Here is an 18,099-nt window from a genome sequence, read left to right as displayed (position 1 = left end):
GGAACGCTGTTTCAGTGCTGCCGGAGGCATCGTCACAGATCGGCGGCGTATCCGCCTCTCCACAGAAAATGCAGACCGTCTGACTCAAATTAAAATGAATCAATCCTGGATTGGAAACGACTACGCAACACTCCCGGACCCCAACCAAGTAACATGAACAATGAACATCTGTGATGGGTTAGCGTTTCCGGTCCCTGTTTATTGAACCTCTCATCTGTATTACATTTATGACTGCATGGCGACAAAATGCAAATTGCTATCCGCACGCTTCTTGTCCTCATGCAAGGCCTGGGTTGTTGTGTCTCAAAGCGTGGCCTTCTCCTCCTGCGCCACCCTCCTCTTGTTCCATCACGTGTGCTGCTGCTGGGTTAGCGTTACTGGTCCCTTTTCCTGGAACCTCTTATATGTATTACATTTATGACTGCATGCCGACAAAAAGCATGTTACCTGTGCAAAGAAAACAGACATTTCCCGCATTTAAAAGACAGTTTTCCCTTTGAAACTTTAAAATCGATTTTCTCAAAAACTATAAGCTCTTTTTGCTAAATTTTTTTTCCTCTTGTACCCACTCCCAAGGTGCACATACCCTGTAAATTTGGGGTATGTAGCATGTAAGGAGGCTTTACAAAGCACGAAAGTTCGGGTCCCCATTGACTTCCATTATGTTCGGAGTTCGGCCATGTTCGGCCCGAACCCGAACATCTAGATGTTCGCCCAACACTACACGTGACCCGTTCGGCCAATCACAGCGCTAGCCGAACGTTCGGGTAACGTTCGGCCATGCGCTCTTAGTTCGGCCATATGGCCGAACAGTTTGGCCGAACACCATCAGGTGTTCGGCCGAACCCGAACATCACCCGAACAGGGTGATGTTCTGCAGAACCCGAACAGTGGCGAACACTGTTCGCCCAACACTAGGCAGGGGTTATATGATACATTATCGGCTCGCTTATCCCCTCCACTTGTTAGTATGAATGAGCCCGGCAGCCAGCCAATAACCATGCCGCTTCAGTCCCAGCATGATGATTGGTTGGCTGCAGGACTCTTTCAAACTAAACAGGAAGTTGAGCGCAGACGGGATCACCAGGACCAGGTAATGTATCACAGATGCCGGTAATTACATCTTATTGCTAAGGTTATTTAACGTTTTAGGACATTTAGAAAACGTTAAATAACCTTAGTAGCAAGAAGCCATTATCGCCATCACCCTGCGCAATTTTTTCCCAGCGCCTCTTTGGTATGTACATGTGCACAGGGCGTGCACAGGAATCTTGCAAGTACTTCAGACAGGTAAGTAGCAAGCATTATGCACTCAGCAGGACATGCGTAACCTAGATAACAAATATGATGCCAGGGTACTGTGAGCTACACATATGGAGTGGTAAGTATTACCTCAGCAAAGTACATCTTTCCTAAATAACATGCTTCATGCTAAATGTGCAACTTGTGCTACGTACCTGTAGGGATTAGTGGCGGAATTGCTGCGGGCATGGGTGGGAGGGGAGAAGATGCACAGGGGAGATCAAGGATAGGTGGCAACAGGAAAGAGACAGAGGAAAGCAGTCACCAATCACAGCAGAGCAGGATGAGAGGTGAGGAAGGAGTACCGTCAGAGCAGAAAACAAAAGGATGCCAAGGAGCTCAGTTACAGCGTGTGGTAAAGAGGTTAACGCTGAATGGACAGAAAATAGCAGTAATGGTAAAGTGTAGTGATAGAGGAGGCAGCAGAAATCGGTAATGGTGACATGAGGAGCAGCAGGGTCAGTCATACTACAGTGACATGGGAGACCAGGCAGTGGTGATCACAAGTAGGGATGCTCGCTGGATTCCGCGGAATTGTTAATTCCGTGATTCCGGCCGGAATTAGGTCAATTTCGATTCCGGCAGTCGGAACGGAATTGCTACACCTCTCAATGTTTTTATTTCCGCTGAATTTTCCAGAAAACACAAAAATCTCCCTCTCCCCCTCCCTCTCTCCCTCCATCTTCCTCTCCCTCTCCCTCCGTCTTCCTCTCCCCCTCCCTCTTCCTCTCCCTCTTTCCCTCCCTCTTCCCCTCCCTCTCTCCCTCCCTCTCCCTCCCTCTCTTCCTCTCTCCCTCCCTCTCTTCCTCTCTCCCTCCCTCTTCCTCTTCCTCCCTCCCTCTCCCTCTCTCTTACTCTTCCTCTCCCCCTCCCTCCCCCTCCCTCTCTTCCTCTCCCTCCCTCCCTCTTCCTCTCTCCCTTCCTCTCCCTCCCTCCCTCTTCCTCTCCCTCTCTCCCTCCCTCTCCCTCCCTCCCTCCGTCTGCCGGGCTGTACTGTCCGATGACGTCAGCGCGCCGGCGTGGGACGCAGAAGTGCCGGGCCTTGGAGCGCAGAAGAGCCCGACCTGGCAGCCGGCCTGGCCAGGTCGGGTCGGCCGCCGGAGACCACCGGGAGCCTGCGGAGCGGCGGCGAGGGCACCTCCTGCCTGCCACGGGCTGGAGGAAGCCCCAGGTAAGTGGAAATTGATTTTTATTTTTTAGCTACCCTCCCTGAACCTTCCCTTTAAGCATGCTACTTTTTCTATTGGATTAATCATAATGGTACATGCTAGGCTGGCTTTAGCATGTAGTGTGGTTGGTGGTCTAGGGGGTAAGTCAGATACCTACTATACACTGAGAACTGGGTTCAATCCCTGGCCAAGGTATGTAAGTTGGCTTTTGAAAAAGTTGGAAGGGGTGAAGGCGCAGCTGTGTGGGGGGTCTTTGCTGATGTGGGGCGGCCCGACGGGGAGATCTGATAAAGGAGACCCCCAGATACAATGGAGACGACGTGCGTTAGTGTGTGTTTAGACCTGCTCATTGCAGGTCAAAACTAACGCTCAAGTCTGACAGGAAACATAGTGTGTAAATAGCTTGCTTGGCAATTATATCACCCAAGTGAGAGCTTTACCGCCAGGGTGGCACCCTTAGGTTAAATTGCTCCCATCGCCTTATTTACAGAGGAGCTCTCAGCCATTCTATTTCAGAAAAAAAACACATATATAAATAGCAAGAAGTTTTAAATCAGGATGATACCATTTATTGGCTAACTAAAAATGAATAAAAATAAGCAAGCTTTCGGCCTTGCAGCCTTCGTCGGGCTTATATTCTGTTAGTTCACAAGCTGGTGGTACAGACAGCTATATACATGCAACATCACAAGGGAAAACAGATAATTTTTTCAAGCATAAATACATGTTATTAAGATGCCTTAATTCAAACAGACCATCTAAATGGGGTTAAAGGTTTTTAGCTAAGATAAGCATCCTTATTTACTCCATGCTCACAGACCTGGGATTAGGATTGACCCAGAGGTATTGTAAATTCTTAGTTCACAAGTTCAGCTAGAATGGCTGAGAAAGTTTAAAGATCATCCGTCTCATACCAATATAAGAAGTTGTTGTCCTTATTTAAACCGTTCTGCACAGCTTTGAACCAATTTATAAATTGTGTTTCTGCTATTAATCGATCATTTGACGTTTTGAAGCCACCCTTCAGGGTAGTGACACGAAGATCATCCATGCTGTGTCTGTTGGACCGAAAGTGTGTAGCAACTGGGAGTCCAGATTTGGTATCATTAATAGTGTTCCTGTGTCCATTCATACGTTTGCGCAGAGTTTGTCCAGTTTCTCCCACGTACATAACATTGGGGCATTTAGCATACATGATCAGATATACCAGATTGGTGGAACCACAGGAAAATGTACCTTGTACTCTGTACTCCTGTTGTGAACCTGGTATCGTTACCCTGTCAGTGGAGTAAATGTGTCTGCAGGTCCCACATATTTTTTTGTCGGCAGGGTGATGTTCTGTTTTGTTGAGGCCTATTCAAAGAACTCCTGACAATCATCTGTTTTAGATTGTGTGGTTGCCGATATGACAAGAGTGGAGGTTTAGGGAATATCGTTCTCAGTCTGTGATCCTTGGTTAAAATGGGATGAAGTTCCTTAGCAATCCTCCTTAAGATTTCCAGGTGTGGGTTGTAGGTGACAACCAATGGGACACTGTCCTCTTTCTGGTTTTGTTTATATTTCAGGAGTTCAGTCCAGGGAATGTTGCTGGCTTTCCTGATTTGGGCCTCAGCCATAGGAGGACTGTAACCTTGTTTAATGAAAGTGTTCTTAAGGCGATCCAGGTGCTTGTCTCTGTCCATCCTGTCATAACAAATCTGTCATATCTTAGGTATGTGGGACGGTCTGTGGGTTTGCGATACACAGAGGTTTGTAGGTTGTTACCCCTGATGTATATGGTGGTGTCCAGAAAGTTAATTTCTGTGTGAGAGTAGGTAAGTTTCAATTTGATTGTAGGATGGAAGGCATTGAAGTTCCTGTGGAATTGGAGAAGATCATCCTCACTTGCGGACCAGATGATTAAAATATCATCAATGAAGCGGAAGTAGGCCATGGGTTTTATGCCACATGCATTGAGGTATTCCTCTTCAATTTTGGCCATGAAGAGATTTGCATACTGTGGTGCGAATCGCGAACCCATTGCCACGCCCATATGCTGTAAATAGAGGTCCTGTCCAAAAGTGAAATAATTATGAGTGAGAATGAAATTGATCAGTCCAGCAATAGGCTTTACAGGTATGCCCTGACCCTGAAGATATTTACGGCAGGCCGCAATACTATCATCATGGGGAATGTTCGTGTACAGGGACTCCACGTCCATCGTGGCCAGTATGGTTCCCTCAGGTACTGGGCCGATGGCTGTCAGTTTGTTCAGGAGTTGGGTGGTATCCTGTATGTAGCTGGGTCTTTTACAGACAAGAGGTTTCAAGATGTTTTCCAGCCACCCTGAGATGTTCTCTGTAAAAGTTCCGCTCCCTGAGAGCTCTCACACAGAGATTAACTTTCTGGACACCACCATATACATCAGGGGTAACAACCTACAAACCTCTGTGTATCGCAAACCTACAGACCGTCCCACATACCTAAGATATGACAGTTTTCATCCCAAGCACATTAAGAACACTATAATTTACAGCCAAGCTATAAGGTACAACCGGATTTGTTATGACAGGATGGACAGAGACAAGCACCTGGATCGCCTTAAGAACACTTTCATTAAACAAGGTTACAGTCCTCCTATGGCTGAGGCCCAAATCAGGAAAGCCAGCAACATTCCCTGGACTGAACTCCTGAAATATAAACAAAACCAGAAAGAGGACCGTGTCCCATTGGTTGTCACCTACAACCCAAACCTGGAAATCTTAAGGAGGATTGCTAAGGAACTTCATCCCATTTTAACCAAGGATCACAGACTGAGAACAATATTCCCCAAACCTCCACTCTTGTCATATCGGCAACCACACAATCTAAAACAGATGATTGTCAGGAGTTCTTTAAATAGGCCTCAACAAAACGGAACATCACACTGCCGACAAAAAATATGTGGTACCTGCAGACACATTTACTCCACTGACAGGGTAACGATACCAGGTTCACAACAGGAGTACAGAGTACAAGGTACATTTTCCTGTGGTTCCACCAATCTGGTATATCTGATCATGTGTGCTAAATGCCCCAATGTTATGGAGAAACTGGACAAACTCTGCGCAAACGTATGAATGGACACAGGCACACTATTAACGATACCAAATCTGGACTCCCAGTTGCTACACACTTTCGGTCCAACGGACACAGCATGGATGATCTTCGTGTCACTGCCCTGAAGGGTGGCTTCAAAACGTCAAATGATCGATTAATAGCAGAAACACAATTTATAAATTGGTTCAAAGCTGTGCAGAACGGTTTGAATAAGGACAAAAACTTCTTATATTGGTATGAGGTGGATGATATTTAAACTTTCTCAGCCATTCTAGCTGAACTTGTGAACTAAGAATTTACGATACCTCTGGGTCAATCCTAATCCCAGGTCTGTGAGCATGGAGTAAACAAGGATGCTTATCTTAGCTAACAATCTTTAACCCCATTTATTAGATGGTCTGTTTGAATTAAGGCATCTTAATAACATGTATTTATGCTTGAAAAAAATATCTGTTTTCCCTTTTGATGTTGCATGTGTATAGCTGTCTGTAACAACAGCTTGTAAACTAACAGGATATAAGCCCGACGAAGGCTGCAAGGCCGAAAGCTTGCTTATTTTTATTCATTTTTAGTTAGCCAATAAATGGTATCATCTTGATTTAAAACTTCTTGCTTTTACTGATGGCTAACATGGTACAATACCCTACTGCTACTATATATAAATAGATAAATACTTGCGCTGCTTACATAACATATGTATTGCACTATCCACGTTTTGATTTTAGTGATTTTTCTACAGTAAAACAAGAGAAAATCCTTCTTAGCATTTCCCATTTTAAGTGTGGCTATTTTGAAGCCAATCCTGATGTCACTTCCTCCCTTAGTCTCATCTGCCTGATTTGCCCGCCCTTCACTATAGAAAGTGCATTGTCTCAGCAAGAGAAATATTGGCCAATCAGAGAGGAACAGGGGTGTGGGAGGGGAAAAACAGGAGGGAAAGAGACTTCAGCCAATCAGGCTGCATTATTTAAGTCTGAGGGAAAGTACAGAAGCAAAAGAGGACAAGCCAGCATGCCCTGCAACTTCCTTTTTGTGTAATACATTTTGTGTGTACCAAATAAGAGTCAGATAGTAATAGTGATTTTAACTTTTTTTTGCCTGGTTAGCATCCTTACTACATGTTTACCAGATAAAAATAAAGAGTAGATTTTTTTTATTTTATGCCCGACAGTTATACACAAGAATTTGCGAGTTCTGTAATAGAATATGGCCCTGTGTCTGAATTAATAAGTCAGAGACCACATGCATTGATTCTTCAACTTAGTGAGTTCTGGGTCTGCTACCACCAGGTGGAATGCTACTGCCCAATGGATGCTGTGGTGGCAGTGTGAAGACAATTGTGGCCTACCACCACTGTGTGCATAACAGGAGCCACAACTGTGTGCAGGTTTTCCTGCTCTGCATCACTCCGTCTCAGCATCCAGCTGCCTGCATTATTTATTATAAGAATAGGTGGCTGCTGTGCAGGGCAGTGCCTGGTTAACTTTCTTTTTTATTTTAAACTCATGCACACTTGTGAAACTGTGAAAAAAAGTGAAAATATTTTAACAAAAGTAATAAAAATGTTTCAAGTATTTAAATAAAATCCACCACCCTAACCTGTGTCTGTTTTCCCAATGTTATTTTACTTCTTTTGAACTCCTATGTTACCCTTCTGTATGTAAAATACTTATACTTAATTGGAAAATGTGAGGCCTCCTTACTTACTTGCCCCTGCTACTGACTTGGAAATGGGCTTTAGAATGTATGAATTTCCAACCTGGGTCATTTCATCTAGATTCATTTGAATATTGACAGCCAATTTAAATAAGCCCCAACAAGTAACTCAGATCATCCCTACCCACCGGGGATTATCCGAATATGCCAACAAGGATACCTATTGTTCTACACAAATGGACTAATAATGAGCTCTGACAAAATATTGCAAAAGTGCTAAGAAACCTGTAGATGAACAACCTACCCATTTGTCCATCATGTTATTTTTAGAGTCGCTCTTGAGTTGAGCATAAATCATGGGGAAGCATGTGATTAGGTGAAAAGTTTGTAAGGCTGCGATTTGGTGGTAATTTCCTGTGTAGGTTAAAGCAGGAAATGATCACAGCCAATTAGAGATTTACACATCTATCAACTGATATAGCCTACCAAAGCAGCGCTCAGATCCAATCTCCTAGTATCTTGTGTCCACGTGTCTCCTAACTCCACCCTACGTGTTTTTTCAGAATGACTCATCATTGGCTCTAAATGTAGGCAAGAGACAAGACACAGAACATTTATATTGTGCTTTTCTCCTTTCGGACTAAAAGCACCAGAGCCGCAGCCACTAGGATACAAGGAGACTGGATCTGAGCACTACTTTGGTTGGCTATAACTACTATTGGGAGATTGATGTGGTCTTTGTGAGTAAGTGCCCTCGTTTTCATTATTGCTGGTGACAACCTGTGCCATTGGAGTACAATAAGTATATACTGGTGACTGGTGATACTGGTGAAAGGTATCTATTATTATCTATTGCTGGGAGAGCAACCTTTAAACATTCTGATTATCAACTGATCATGGTGATTGCATGCTTCTCCATGAGAGCTGCTAAACATAGGTCCAACACCCACTCCAACGGGCCAATACAGGAACCACGTTTACATTAATCCCATAATGCAAACAATTGCAACATTTTTATGTTATAAGCAACATACAAAAGTCTAAAAGGATCTTAAATATCAAAACATAACATAATAGATTTATAAAGTTGTATATAAAAATGGAAAAATTATATATAATTAATAATCTAGTTCTCATAAAGGGCTCAAGTTTTACTTCTCAGAGGTAGTTCCCAACTTTCCTGTCCTGACATCCTGTTCTCCTAATTTTGGGGGGGACAGGACGTCCCCCTTTGGGAACCAAGTCCCCTAATTTCCTTTCTTCTTTATGTGTCTTTCACTCAGGACTGATGCACTAATTTAATGCATTTACTTTATTCTGAGCCTTTCAATTGATACATGTATTATTTTGAAATATTAAGTAAAGTTAAGGGGGATAGTAGCTTTGAACAAAACAACAACATTTTTGGTTTATTTAAGGTATGTGTGACTAGGAATGGGAGGCATGGTTTTTTTTTTTAGCAAATTTGTATTTTTTTAATGAACATTAAACAAGATATAAGATGTTCTCTGGTTGAACTCGATGGACGTATGTCTTTTTTCAACCCAAATAACTATGTAACTATACCTACAGGTCTATATGAATTTAAAAAACTATCTCCAAGAGAACCTCATTTAGTACTCACCACATACTTGTGGATTCCTCCAGTTTCCTGGCATACCATGGGCTAAGGCACACTGTTTAGAGTATTGAGACAAGGTGGAACACACACAAAACTTATTGAAATCTTCACTATCACTGCAGCCACAGTTGTCCGCTTCACAGATGTCTAGATAGGCCGTCATATCAAACATTGAAACACAGGCAGCTAGCTCTGGGCTATCTAATACATTTTGGCATGTATTATTCTGCAACAAAACAAAAAAATATAGGAATTAAAGTTAGATGGTGATTAGATGCAGGCATAGGTCCAATAATCCAAAAAATATAATCCTGAGTCCTGGCAGCAAAAGTGTCTGAAATAGGCTGTGTTCCCACTTAAAGGAATACTATTGATTAAAACAACTTTTCTTGAATGCTGTATGTTATGGCACACATTACCACAAGCACCAGGAGCAATTTCCTTTCTCACACAGCTCTGCCTCTCAGCTGTAAAATACTCCATCAGTTTTAGATACAAAAGTGTTTGAGCTCTTAGAGGGCTAGGCCATGTTTCTGCACAGTGTCAGAGGTGCACGTAGGGGATGGGAAACAGTTTGTTAATGATTAATACTATTTAAAACATCTATAGAAGTAATTATTACCAACACGGAGCCAATAGAGAGCTAATATTGTGATTGAGGGAGGGCCCCTCGGGAGCCCCCCTGACCAAAGGGCCCCAATGCGGTCACTACCTCTGCAACCCCTATTGCTACGCCACTGCCTCAGTGTATAGTTTAATAGTCACCTTGCTGAAATAATCTGGTGGTAAGGGGTTCACAATTCCAGCAATGTGTGTCTGTTATCTTTGCTTCTCTGACTGATAAAGATCCTAATAATGCCTCTGTAAACAGCATCTCTCCCTCTCAGCACTGCACCACACAGCAGCCTGCAAAGTAGATGCAGTCCGGAATGAAAAATCACAAGCAAGCCAGTTGGTCAGGAATAGTATATACACATCTTCCTGCTAGTTACATTACAGCAATATTACAGCACATCTAGTTACCTGTTACCTACTCAGATCAGCCTCCTCCTCCTCATGTCTCCTGCATGCTGTGACACAGTGAAGTATATTTGTGACCCGTGTGAGGCATGAAGGATGATCTTTAAGCAGGGAGAGAGGGAGCGAGAACTGGGTGAATAAATAAAGTGCCCTTAGCACTAGTGGTAATGTGTACCCTAAAATAGAGTATTGTGGTATCAGTCGTGGTAAGCAGACCACACTTCTGTGCTGTCCATGATAATCCCTGGACCGGCCGATGCATTAAAAGTATGTTGTTCAAAAACCAGTTCAGGGGTGCTTTAAGGCAGTGCTGGAAAATAATGGTGGGCACAATTTTGACATTCTTCACTTAGGTGTGTTCTCACTTTTGTCACCAGTGATTTATACATTAATGGGTGTTTTGTGGATCCACAAATTTGCACATCATACAAGATGTGCACTGATTAATTTTACACTGTATCAGTGTTATATCTTCAGTGTTGTCCCATGACTTACAAAAAAAAATATGATTGGTGTATGAATGGTCCTGACAGTTTTCTGCCTGTGAACCTCGTTGCATTGTGGGTAATAATGTTTTTTTCTAACTGCCAAGCAAGCAATATCTCCCTGTTTGCATAGAACGCTCAGTAACAAACATTCTGTACAGGTCACCTGGCAGAATTAAAGTTGTCACTACCTGTGATAAATTTAGGAATCAAGTAGAGGAAAGATTTTACATTGGGCAGACACTGACTAAATAATCTATACATACATATTAAAAAAACAAGCCATTTAATTCATTATGTTATTTCCACTACAGTTCATCTTTAAGAATAATAATTGCCTGGCAGTCTTGCTGATCCTTTTGGCTGCAGCAGTGTCTGATACAAGCATGTGGCTAATATGGCTAGACTTAAATCACAGAACCTGATGTTCATACCGTATTTTTCGCCATATAAGACACACTTTTTCTCCCCTAAAAATGGGGTGAAAAAGTCCCTGCGCCTTATACGGCAAAGGCAGGGAATTCACGACTTCCGAACGCCGCCGATACGAACCGCCGCCACGTCAGGGATTCCCTGCCTGTTTCCCCCCTGTGCCTGGCTCCCTGCTGTGTGTTTATCCTACCTCCTCTGCTTATGTGTCTAAGCCCCCCGCTTATGTCGCCGGGTCCCCCCTATGTAAGAAGCGGCAGCGGGCAGCAGCTTACCTCCTCCATGTTGCCCGCGGCGATTGAAGACATCCAGCTCCTGTGTGCGGCTTCCTCTAGTGCCGGCTTCTATTGACGCGTCATCAATTACGCGTCATTAAAAGCACTAGAGGAAGCCGAACACATGAGCGTGATGTCTTCAATCGCCGCGGGCACGATGGAGGAGGTAAGCTGCTGCCCGCTGGCGCTTCTTACATAGGAAGGACCCGGCAACATAAGCAGGGGGGGCTTAGACACGTAAGCGGGGAGGGGGGGTAGGATAAACACAGCGGGGAGCCAGGCCCAGCAGGGAAACATGGGGGGGGGAGACCACAGGACACAGGAGGGCGACCACAGGGTACAGGGGGGGACCAGAGGACACAGGAGGAAGATCACAGGCCAAAGGGGAGAGACCAGAGGACACAGGGGGCAGACCAGAGGACACAGGGGGCAGACCAGAGGACACAGGGGGGCAGACAAGAGGACACAGGGGGGCAGACAAGAGGACACAGGGGGGCAGACAAGAGGACACAGGGGGGCAGACCAGAGGGCACAGGGGGGCAGACCAGAGGGCACAGGGGGGCAGACCAGAGGGCACAGGGGGTGCAGACCAGAGGGCACAGGGGGTGCAGACCAGAGGGCACAGGTGGGCAGACCAGAGGGCACAGGGGGGAGACCAGAGGAGAAAGGGGGGAGACCAGAGGAGACAGGGGGGAGACCAGAGGAGACAGGGGGCAGACCAGAGGAGACAGGGGGCAGACCAGAGGGCACAGGGAGGCAGAACAGAGGGCACAGGGGGGCAGAACAGAGGGCACAGGGGAGCATACCAGAGGAGACAGGGGGGCAGACCAGAGGGCACAGGGGGGAGACCAGATGAGACAGGGGGGGGACCACAGGGCAGAGGGGGGGGGGACCACAGGGCACAGGGTAGGAGACCACAGGGCACAGGGTAGGAGACCACAGGGCACTGGGTAGGAGACCAGAGGACATTTGGGGTAGACAGGGGGAGATAAGAGTACACATGAGGTACACAGGAGGACACCATTTGGGGGAGGACATGTGCAAGATGCTCCTGAAATATGGACGCACCAGGTTTAGTTTATTTATTTTTTCCCTCTTTCTTGTCCTCTAAACCTGGGTCATATATTACGGACACAGGGGGAACATCACAGGACAAAGGAGGGAGACCAGAGGACACAGGGGGCAGACCAGAGGACACAGGGGGGCAGACCAGAGGGCACAAAGGGGCAGACCAGAGGGCACAAAGGGGCAGACCAGAGGGCACAAAGGGGCAGACCAGAGGGCACAGGGGGGGGGGGGGGGGACCAGAGGACACAGGGGGGCAGACCAGAGGGCACAGGGGGGGGGCAGACCAGAGGACACAGGGGGGGCAGACCAGAGGACACAGGGGGGCAGACCAGAGGACACAGGGGGGCAGACCAGAGAAGAAAGGGGGGAGACCAGAGAAGAAAGGGGGGAGACCAGAGGAGACAGGGGGGAGACCAGAGGAGACAGGGGGGAGACCAGAGGAGACAGGGGGGAGACCAGAGGAGACAGGGGGGCAGACCAGAGGGCACAAGGGGGCAGACCACAGGGCACAGGGTAGGAGACCATTTGGGGTAGACAGGGGGAGATAAGAGGACACATGAGGTACACAGGAGGACACCATTTGGGGGAGGACATGTGCAAGATGCTCCTGAAATATGGACGCACCAGGTTTAGTTTATTTATTTTTATCCCTCTTTCTTGCCCTCTATACCTGGGTGCGTCATATATTACGGAGCGTCTTATACGGCAAAAAATACGGTACTTATTCTAGGCCTGCAGCTGAAAGTATTAGAGACACGGAATCAGCAGGACAGCCAGGAAATTAGCATAGTTTAAAAGGAAAAAGCAGGCAGCCTTCATATCCGTCTCATCACAGCAGGGGCGTTTTTAGGCATAGGCATTACAGGCCACTGCCTGGATTGCCATTGGTTTGGGGGGCACCATGCCCCTGATTAAGCCCCACCCCTGAACAAAACCATGCCCCCCACGAGTGTTTGTACCTTTTTCTGTCCCCTTATGCCTCCTTCTGTCTTCTTGTGCCACCTTCAGTCCCCCTGTGCCACCTCTGCCCCCTGTGTGTCCCTCTTTCCTCCTGTGCCCCCTGTCTCCCTTTGTGCCTCCTTGTGCCACCTTCAGTCCCCCTGTGCCACCTCTGCCCCCTGTGCGTCCAGAGATGGATTCAAGTGAAATGGCGCCCTAGGCAAGCAACAACTTTAGACCCACCCTTGATGGCCATCTAACTTTTCATCTAATCTCCCCAGGCCCTAGGCACCTGCCTAATTGACTTGTGGATGATCCTGCTCTGTGTGCATTCCTCTGTGCCTCCCTCTGTCCCTCTGTGCCTCCTTCTTTTTCCCTTTGTGCCTCCCCCTGTCCGCTTGTCGCACTCTGCGGATGCACAGCACTGGACTCCAGCGGAGAAATGAGAGCACAGCTTCTGCTGAACTGTACTCTGCATTTACATGCTAAGCTGGGATAGTGCAGGAAGGGGGTGTGCAACAATTGGATCAGGGATTGTTTGTATCACAGGGACTCCTTATATTATGCATCCACTCAATACGGTACTTGGTTTATATTATCTAACGCCTAGGTTCTCAACGTGTGGTACGCGTACCCCAGGAGGGGAACTTCTGATGGTTTCAGGGTGTACTCGGGCTTTATATACTTAACCAAGAATAACAAATTTAGAGTTTTAGAAAATGATAAATCTTATTTAAACCACACCAAAATTAGTGTTTTAGCTAATTAAAAGCAATAGGAAATGCTTGGAAACAGTTTAGAACCAATTATAATGTACAACGATTAAATATATATTTGTCAAGGGGTACTTGTGATAAGGTTTACTATGCTAGGGGGTATTTGGTGAGTACATGGTTTTAAAAGGGGTACATACCAATAAAATGTTGAGAAACACCGATCTAAAGCACATGTGTCGAACTCCAGGCCTGGAGGGCCAGATCCATGCCAGTATTTACGATGGATTGAGAAAGAAATGAATGTGTTCTACCTGATGGACCACACTTTTCCTGATTCAGACCCATCAATTCATTTGAGCTGTGTCAAAAATGTGTGAGGATCTCGGCCCTCATAGGACCAGTTTGACATACCTGATCTAAAGTGTGGTGTTTTTTTTTTTTTTTTTTTGGGGGGGGGGGGGGGGGGAGGGAGATGACACAGGACCTCTTGCCTGGAGTGACAAAAAAGCTAGAAACGCCCCTGAATTACAGGGTCCCTTTAATTCTTTAATTCATTCTGATATCTTGGTAACCCAGCTGCTTCATTCTGGTATTGGTGGACCACGTAGCATTCTAACAGTGGTATTGCAGTATGCCGATAAAAGCAAGCCTCTGTGACAGTATAGTGAACTGTGGCCTACTACTGCCTTTTGGACTGAGTTATTCCAACTTACCTGAGTACTGGAAATGGCCTGAACAGTCGGCTGTTCGCATTCGTGGCCAACATTTGGCATGTTCGATTTGCCCCCCTATACATTATTATTGAGCTAAACTTTGACCCCTTACCTAACAGTCAGCAGACACATGGCAGCCAATCAGCTAGCACCCCTTCCTGGACCCCCCACCCCCCCATCAAAAAGCAGTAGCAGTGGCCATATTGGATTCATTCTCTGCTGGATGCTGACTGTTAATGAGAGCAGGGTCAGACTTGCTGCAGATAGGTAGGGAAAGCATTAGCTAGGCCTGTGGTTCTTGTTCCTCACTTGCTGTGAAAGCACCCCAAACAGGCCTTTTGAGGGCTAGCACATTGGTCTTCTGTGTTTTTTGTGTGTGTGAAACTCCACAGCCCACTGACACCCAACGCTGTGTGCACATTAAATTGCAGGCACAGAACCACTCCAGTGCATTCTATAACTGTATTCTGATAGTAATCGTCATTTTAGGTGGGACTTTTGGCAGGGATCACCCTCCGGCATGCCCCTGTCCAGGTGTTAGACCCCTTACAACAACTATTACATCACTTTTGTGGCCAGAAAAAGTCTTTGTAAGTTTTAAAATTTGCCTGCCCATTGAAGTCTATGGCGGTTTGCCAGATTCGTCCTGTTCACAAACATTTGCGGAAGTTCATGTTCGCGAACAGAAAATTCTATATCCGCAACATCTCTAGTGAGCACCCTCTCATCCCATAAAGAGGGAAGCGAGGGAGGGCTGTGGGCATTTGCTGGCAAAAAAAAAAAGTGATGCAACTAGATGAATTGTTTTAAAGTTTCACACAGAACTTTAAAATACCGTATGGGCTCTGATTATTTGTGTATGAAAAGTTATGTTTTACATTTCTTAAAGGGAACCTAAACTGAGAAATATCAGTTGCCTGACTCTCCTGCTGATCCTGTGTCTCTAATACTTTAAGCCACAGCCCCTCAACAAGCATGCAGATCAGGTGCTCTGACTGAAGTCAGACTGGATTAGCTGCATGCTTGTTTCAGGTGTGTGATTCAGCCACTACAGCAGCCAATGAGATCAGCAGGACTGCCAGGCATCTGGTATTGTTTAAAAAGAAACATCCATATCCCTCTCAGTTAAGGTTCCCTTTAAAGGGGAACTGAAGAGAGAAGTATATGGAGGCTGCCATGTTTATTTCATTTTAAGCAATACCAGTTGCCTGGCAGCCCTGCTGATCCTCTGCCTCTAATACTGTTAGCCATAGCCCCTGAACAAGCATGCAGCAGATCAGGTGTTTCAGACTTTAAAGTCAGATCTGAAAAGACTAGCTGCATGCTTGTTTCTGGTGTTATTCAGATACTACTGCAGAGAAATAGACCAGCAGGGCTGCCAGGCAACTGGTATTGATTAAACGGAAATAAATATGGCAGCCTCCATTTACCTCTTACTTCAGTTTCCCTTTAAGTGGATGGTGCACTATAAACTCCAATTGTAGTTTGCTGATAAAACCAATTTCGCTGGCAAGTCTAACCAAAAGTTATTTTCAGTTAACATACCTGTATTTTCCCACAGCCAGGTGAAGTCACATTTATTTCTATAGAGTGTACACATACTTCTCCTGGAATGTCTGCTAAATTTTGGTCCATGAAATCATCAATGGTTTGCGCATTGTCTGTAATTGAGATCATTAAAGATTGTTACCACTTACAAATTTTCAACTTTGGTGCAATAACTGTAACCCTATCCTTCACTCTTACTTTTTTTTTTCCATCTCACTGAATAATTGCAGACAATTTGGTTTAGCAGGAAGCCATCCTTCACTTGTAAACAGGTGAGCGCTCATGCACCAGCACTGGCCGTGTGCACACAAAGGGATGTGCAATGGCAGCTTTCATTCCTGGATGATACATTGATGTCCTGGAACCTGAAGTGTTTAAGGGCACGTTTCCACTAGAGTGGCGCGCGTCTGCGAGACGCGAGCCGGCTCTTCCGGGTCTGCGTGGAAAGCAGACGAATCCCATCAGCAGCCTCCCGCGCCGATTCGGATGGAAAAGCCGTCCAAATCGCTAGCGGTAGCGATTCGGTCGCCGTTACCATTGCACCCTATGGCAGAGTTTCCCCGCACTATTCGCCTGCGGGGAAACTCTGCGGATTCGCGGCGGTTTCCACTCAAGTGGAAATGTGCCCTTAGACATCGATATGCCAACTCCAGAATCACAATATAAGCTGTTACTTTGAACCTTTAGTGATAGAAATCTGGCCAATGCACCATATTTGAAATAAATCTTTAAAATTTGCTTTTGCTTCAAAAATACAAAAAAAAAAAAAAAAAATATTCACTTACATCAGGCTTCTCCCAGCCTCCTGCAGCGGGTACTCAAAGATCCTCCGGTCCACCGCCACGGCTCTGTTTCTTTACAGCTGACTTACAAGTCGATGGCCACTCATTCGCGTTTCCTTTGCCGGGATCATCCTGCACAGGCTCAGTACGAGAAAATCTCTACTGCAACTGCGCAGGACGCTCCCGGCGACGGGAGCGCAAACGAGAACGCTCGTGGCCAGTGCTGCGTAGGTGCAGTGGAGGGCGACCAGAGAAACAAAAAGTAAGCCAAGGTGGGGAACCAGAGGATCGTTCCAGTATGGAGCGAGGACAGGACGGCTGCAGGGGGCTGGGAGAAGTCCCAGGTAAGTGACTTTTTTTTCACATATCTTCAGGTCCACTTTAAAGTGGACCTGAACTCAGAGCTTCCTCTCTGCTCTAAAAGATAAGCAACAGTATAATAACCTTTAAAGAAAAACATTTCTTCGTTACAGCTGACACAAATCCTGCAATGAATCTGCAGTGTATCTACTTCCTCCTTTCATTGAAGCAGACATACTGTTAACATCTTGTGCTTTCAAATTAGCCTATCTGCTGTGGCAGTCAGCTGACACAGCTAAGGGATCAAATTACAACTTGTGACACAGATGAGGGGGGGGGGGGAAACACTGGTAATTCAGAATTACACACATAGCTTTAACTTAGACCAGTGTTTCTTAAACCTGTCCTCGTGACGTCCCAAGGGTGCATGTTTTGCAGGCGACCTCACCTATGCACAGCTGGGGGTGGATAGGGGAGGTTGCATTAATGAACTGCAGGACAGACAAATAGTTTGACCTAAATGTGTATTCGCCACTCAGGTAAACTTTTTTTAGTAATGGAATGCCCCTATATACTTATACCCTCCTTTCCAATTCCACCGATTTGAGCCGTACTGTACGGCTGCTTTCACAGTGGGATGTTGCAGGCGCACATTAGTGCAGCCTGTAACGCAGCCCACCGCACAGCAATTAAAAATCAATAGGCTGTTCACAATGCCCACATTGTGTTACACAGTAACGCTGCACGTTTTTTTGAAGTGCAGCATACTGTCCATTCTAGCGGCTTAAGCCGCGTTAGACTGTTTGCACATGCTCAGTATGGGTGTTTTTTTATTTTATTTTATGGGCGGAGAGGAGGCGGGGAGAGTCCGCTACGTAGCCAGGCACATGGCTACTTATTATTCATTGCTCTTGCAGCGTTTACTGCCTGGAGCGGCCGCTGATTGGCTGGAGGGACCACGTAATGCGGAGAGCTTCACTCACGTGGTCTCCGAAACG

At 45.9% G+C, this 18,099-nt stretch overlaps 1 protein-coding gene across 1 annotated transcript in view; it reads right to left on the bottom strand.

The window, feature by feature from the left end:
* LOC137537853 (mucin-2-like) overlaps positions 1-18,099 on the bottom strand; it is a 508,651-nt gene that overhangs the window by 471,853 nt on the left and 18,699 nt on the right. The window contains exons 3-4 of the mRNA XM_068259804.1: positions 16,017-16,132; positions 8,830-9,052 (exon numbers count right to left, since the gene is read on the bottom strand). Coding sequence (XP_068115905.1) covers positions 8,830-9,052; positions 16,017-16,106 — 313 coding nt within the window. The 5' untranslated portion in view covers positions 16,107-16,132. The remainder of the gene's footprint in view (positions 1-8,829; positions 9,053-16,016; positions 16,133-18,099) is intronic.

Source organism: Hyperolius riggenbachi, chromosome 11, assembly GCF_040937935.1.
Source record: "Hyperolius riggenbachi isolate aHypRig1 chromosome 11, aHypRig1.pri, whole genome shotgun sequence".
NCBI lineage: Eukaryota > Metazoa > Chordata > Amphibia > Anura > Hyperoliidae > Hyperolius > Hyperolius riggenbachi.
Note: the sequence above shows the minus strand (reverse complement) of the source record. Positions and strands in the feature narration are given on the sequence as shown.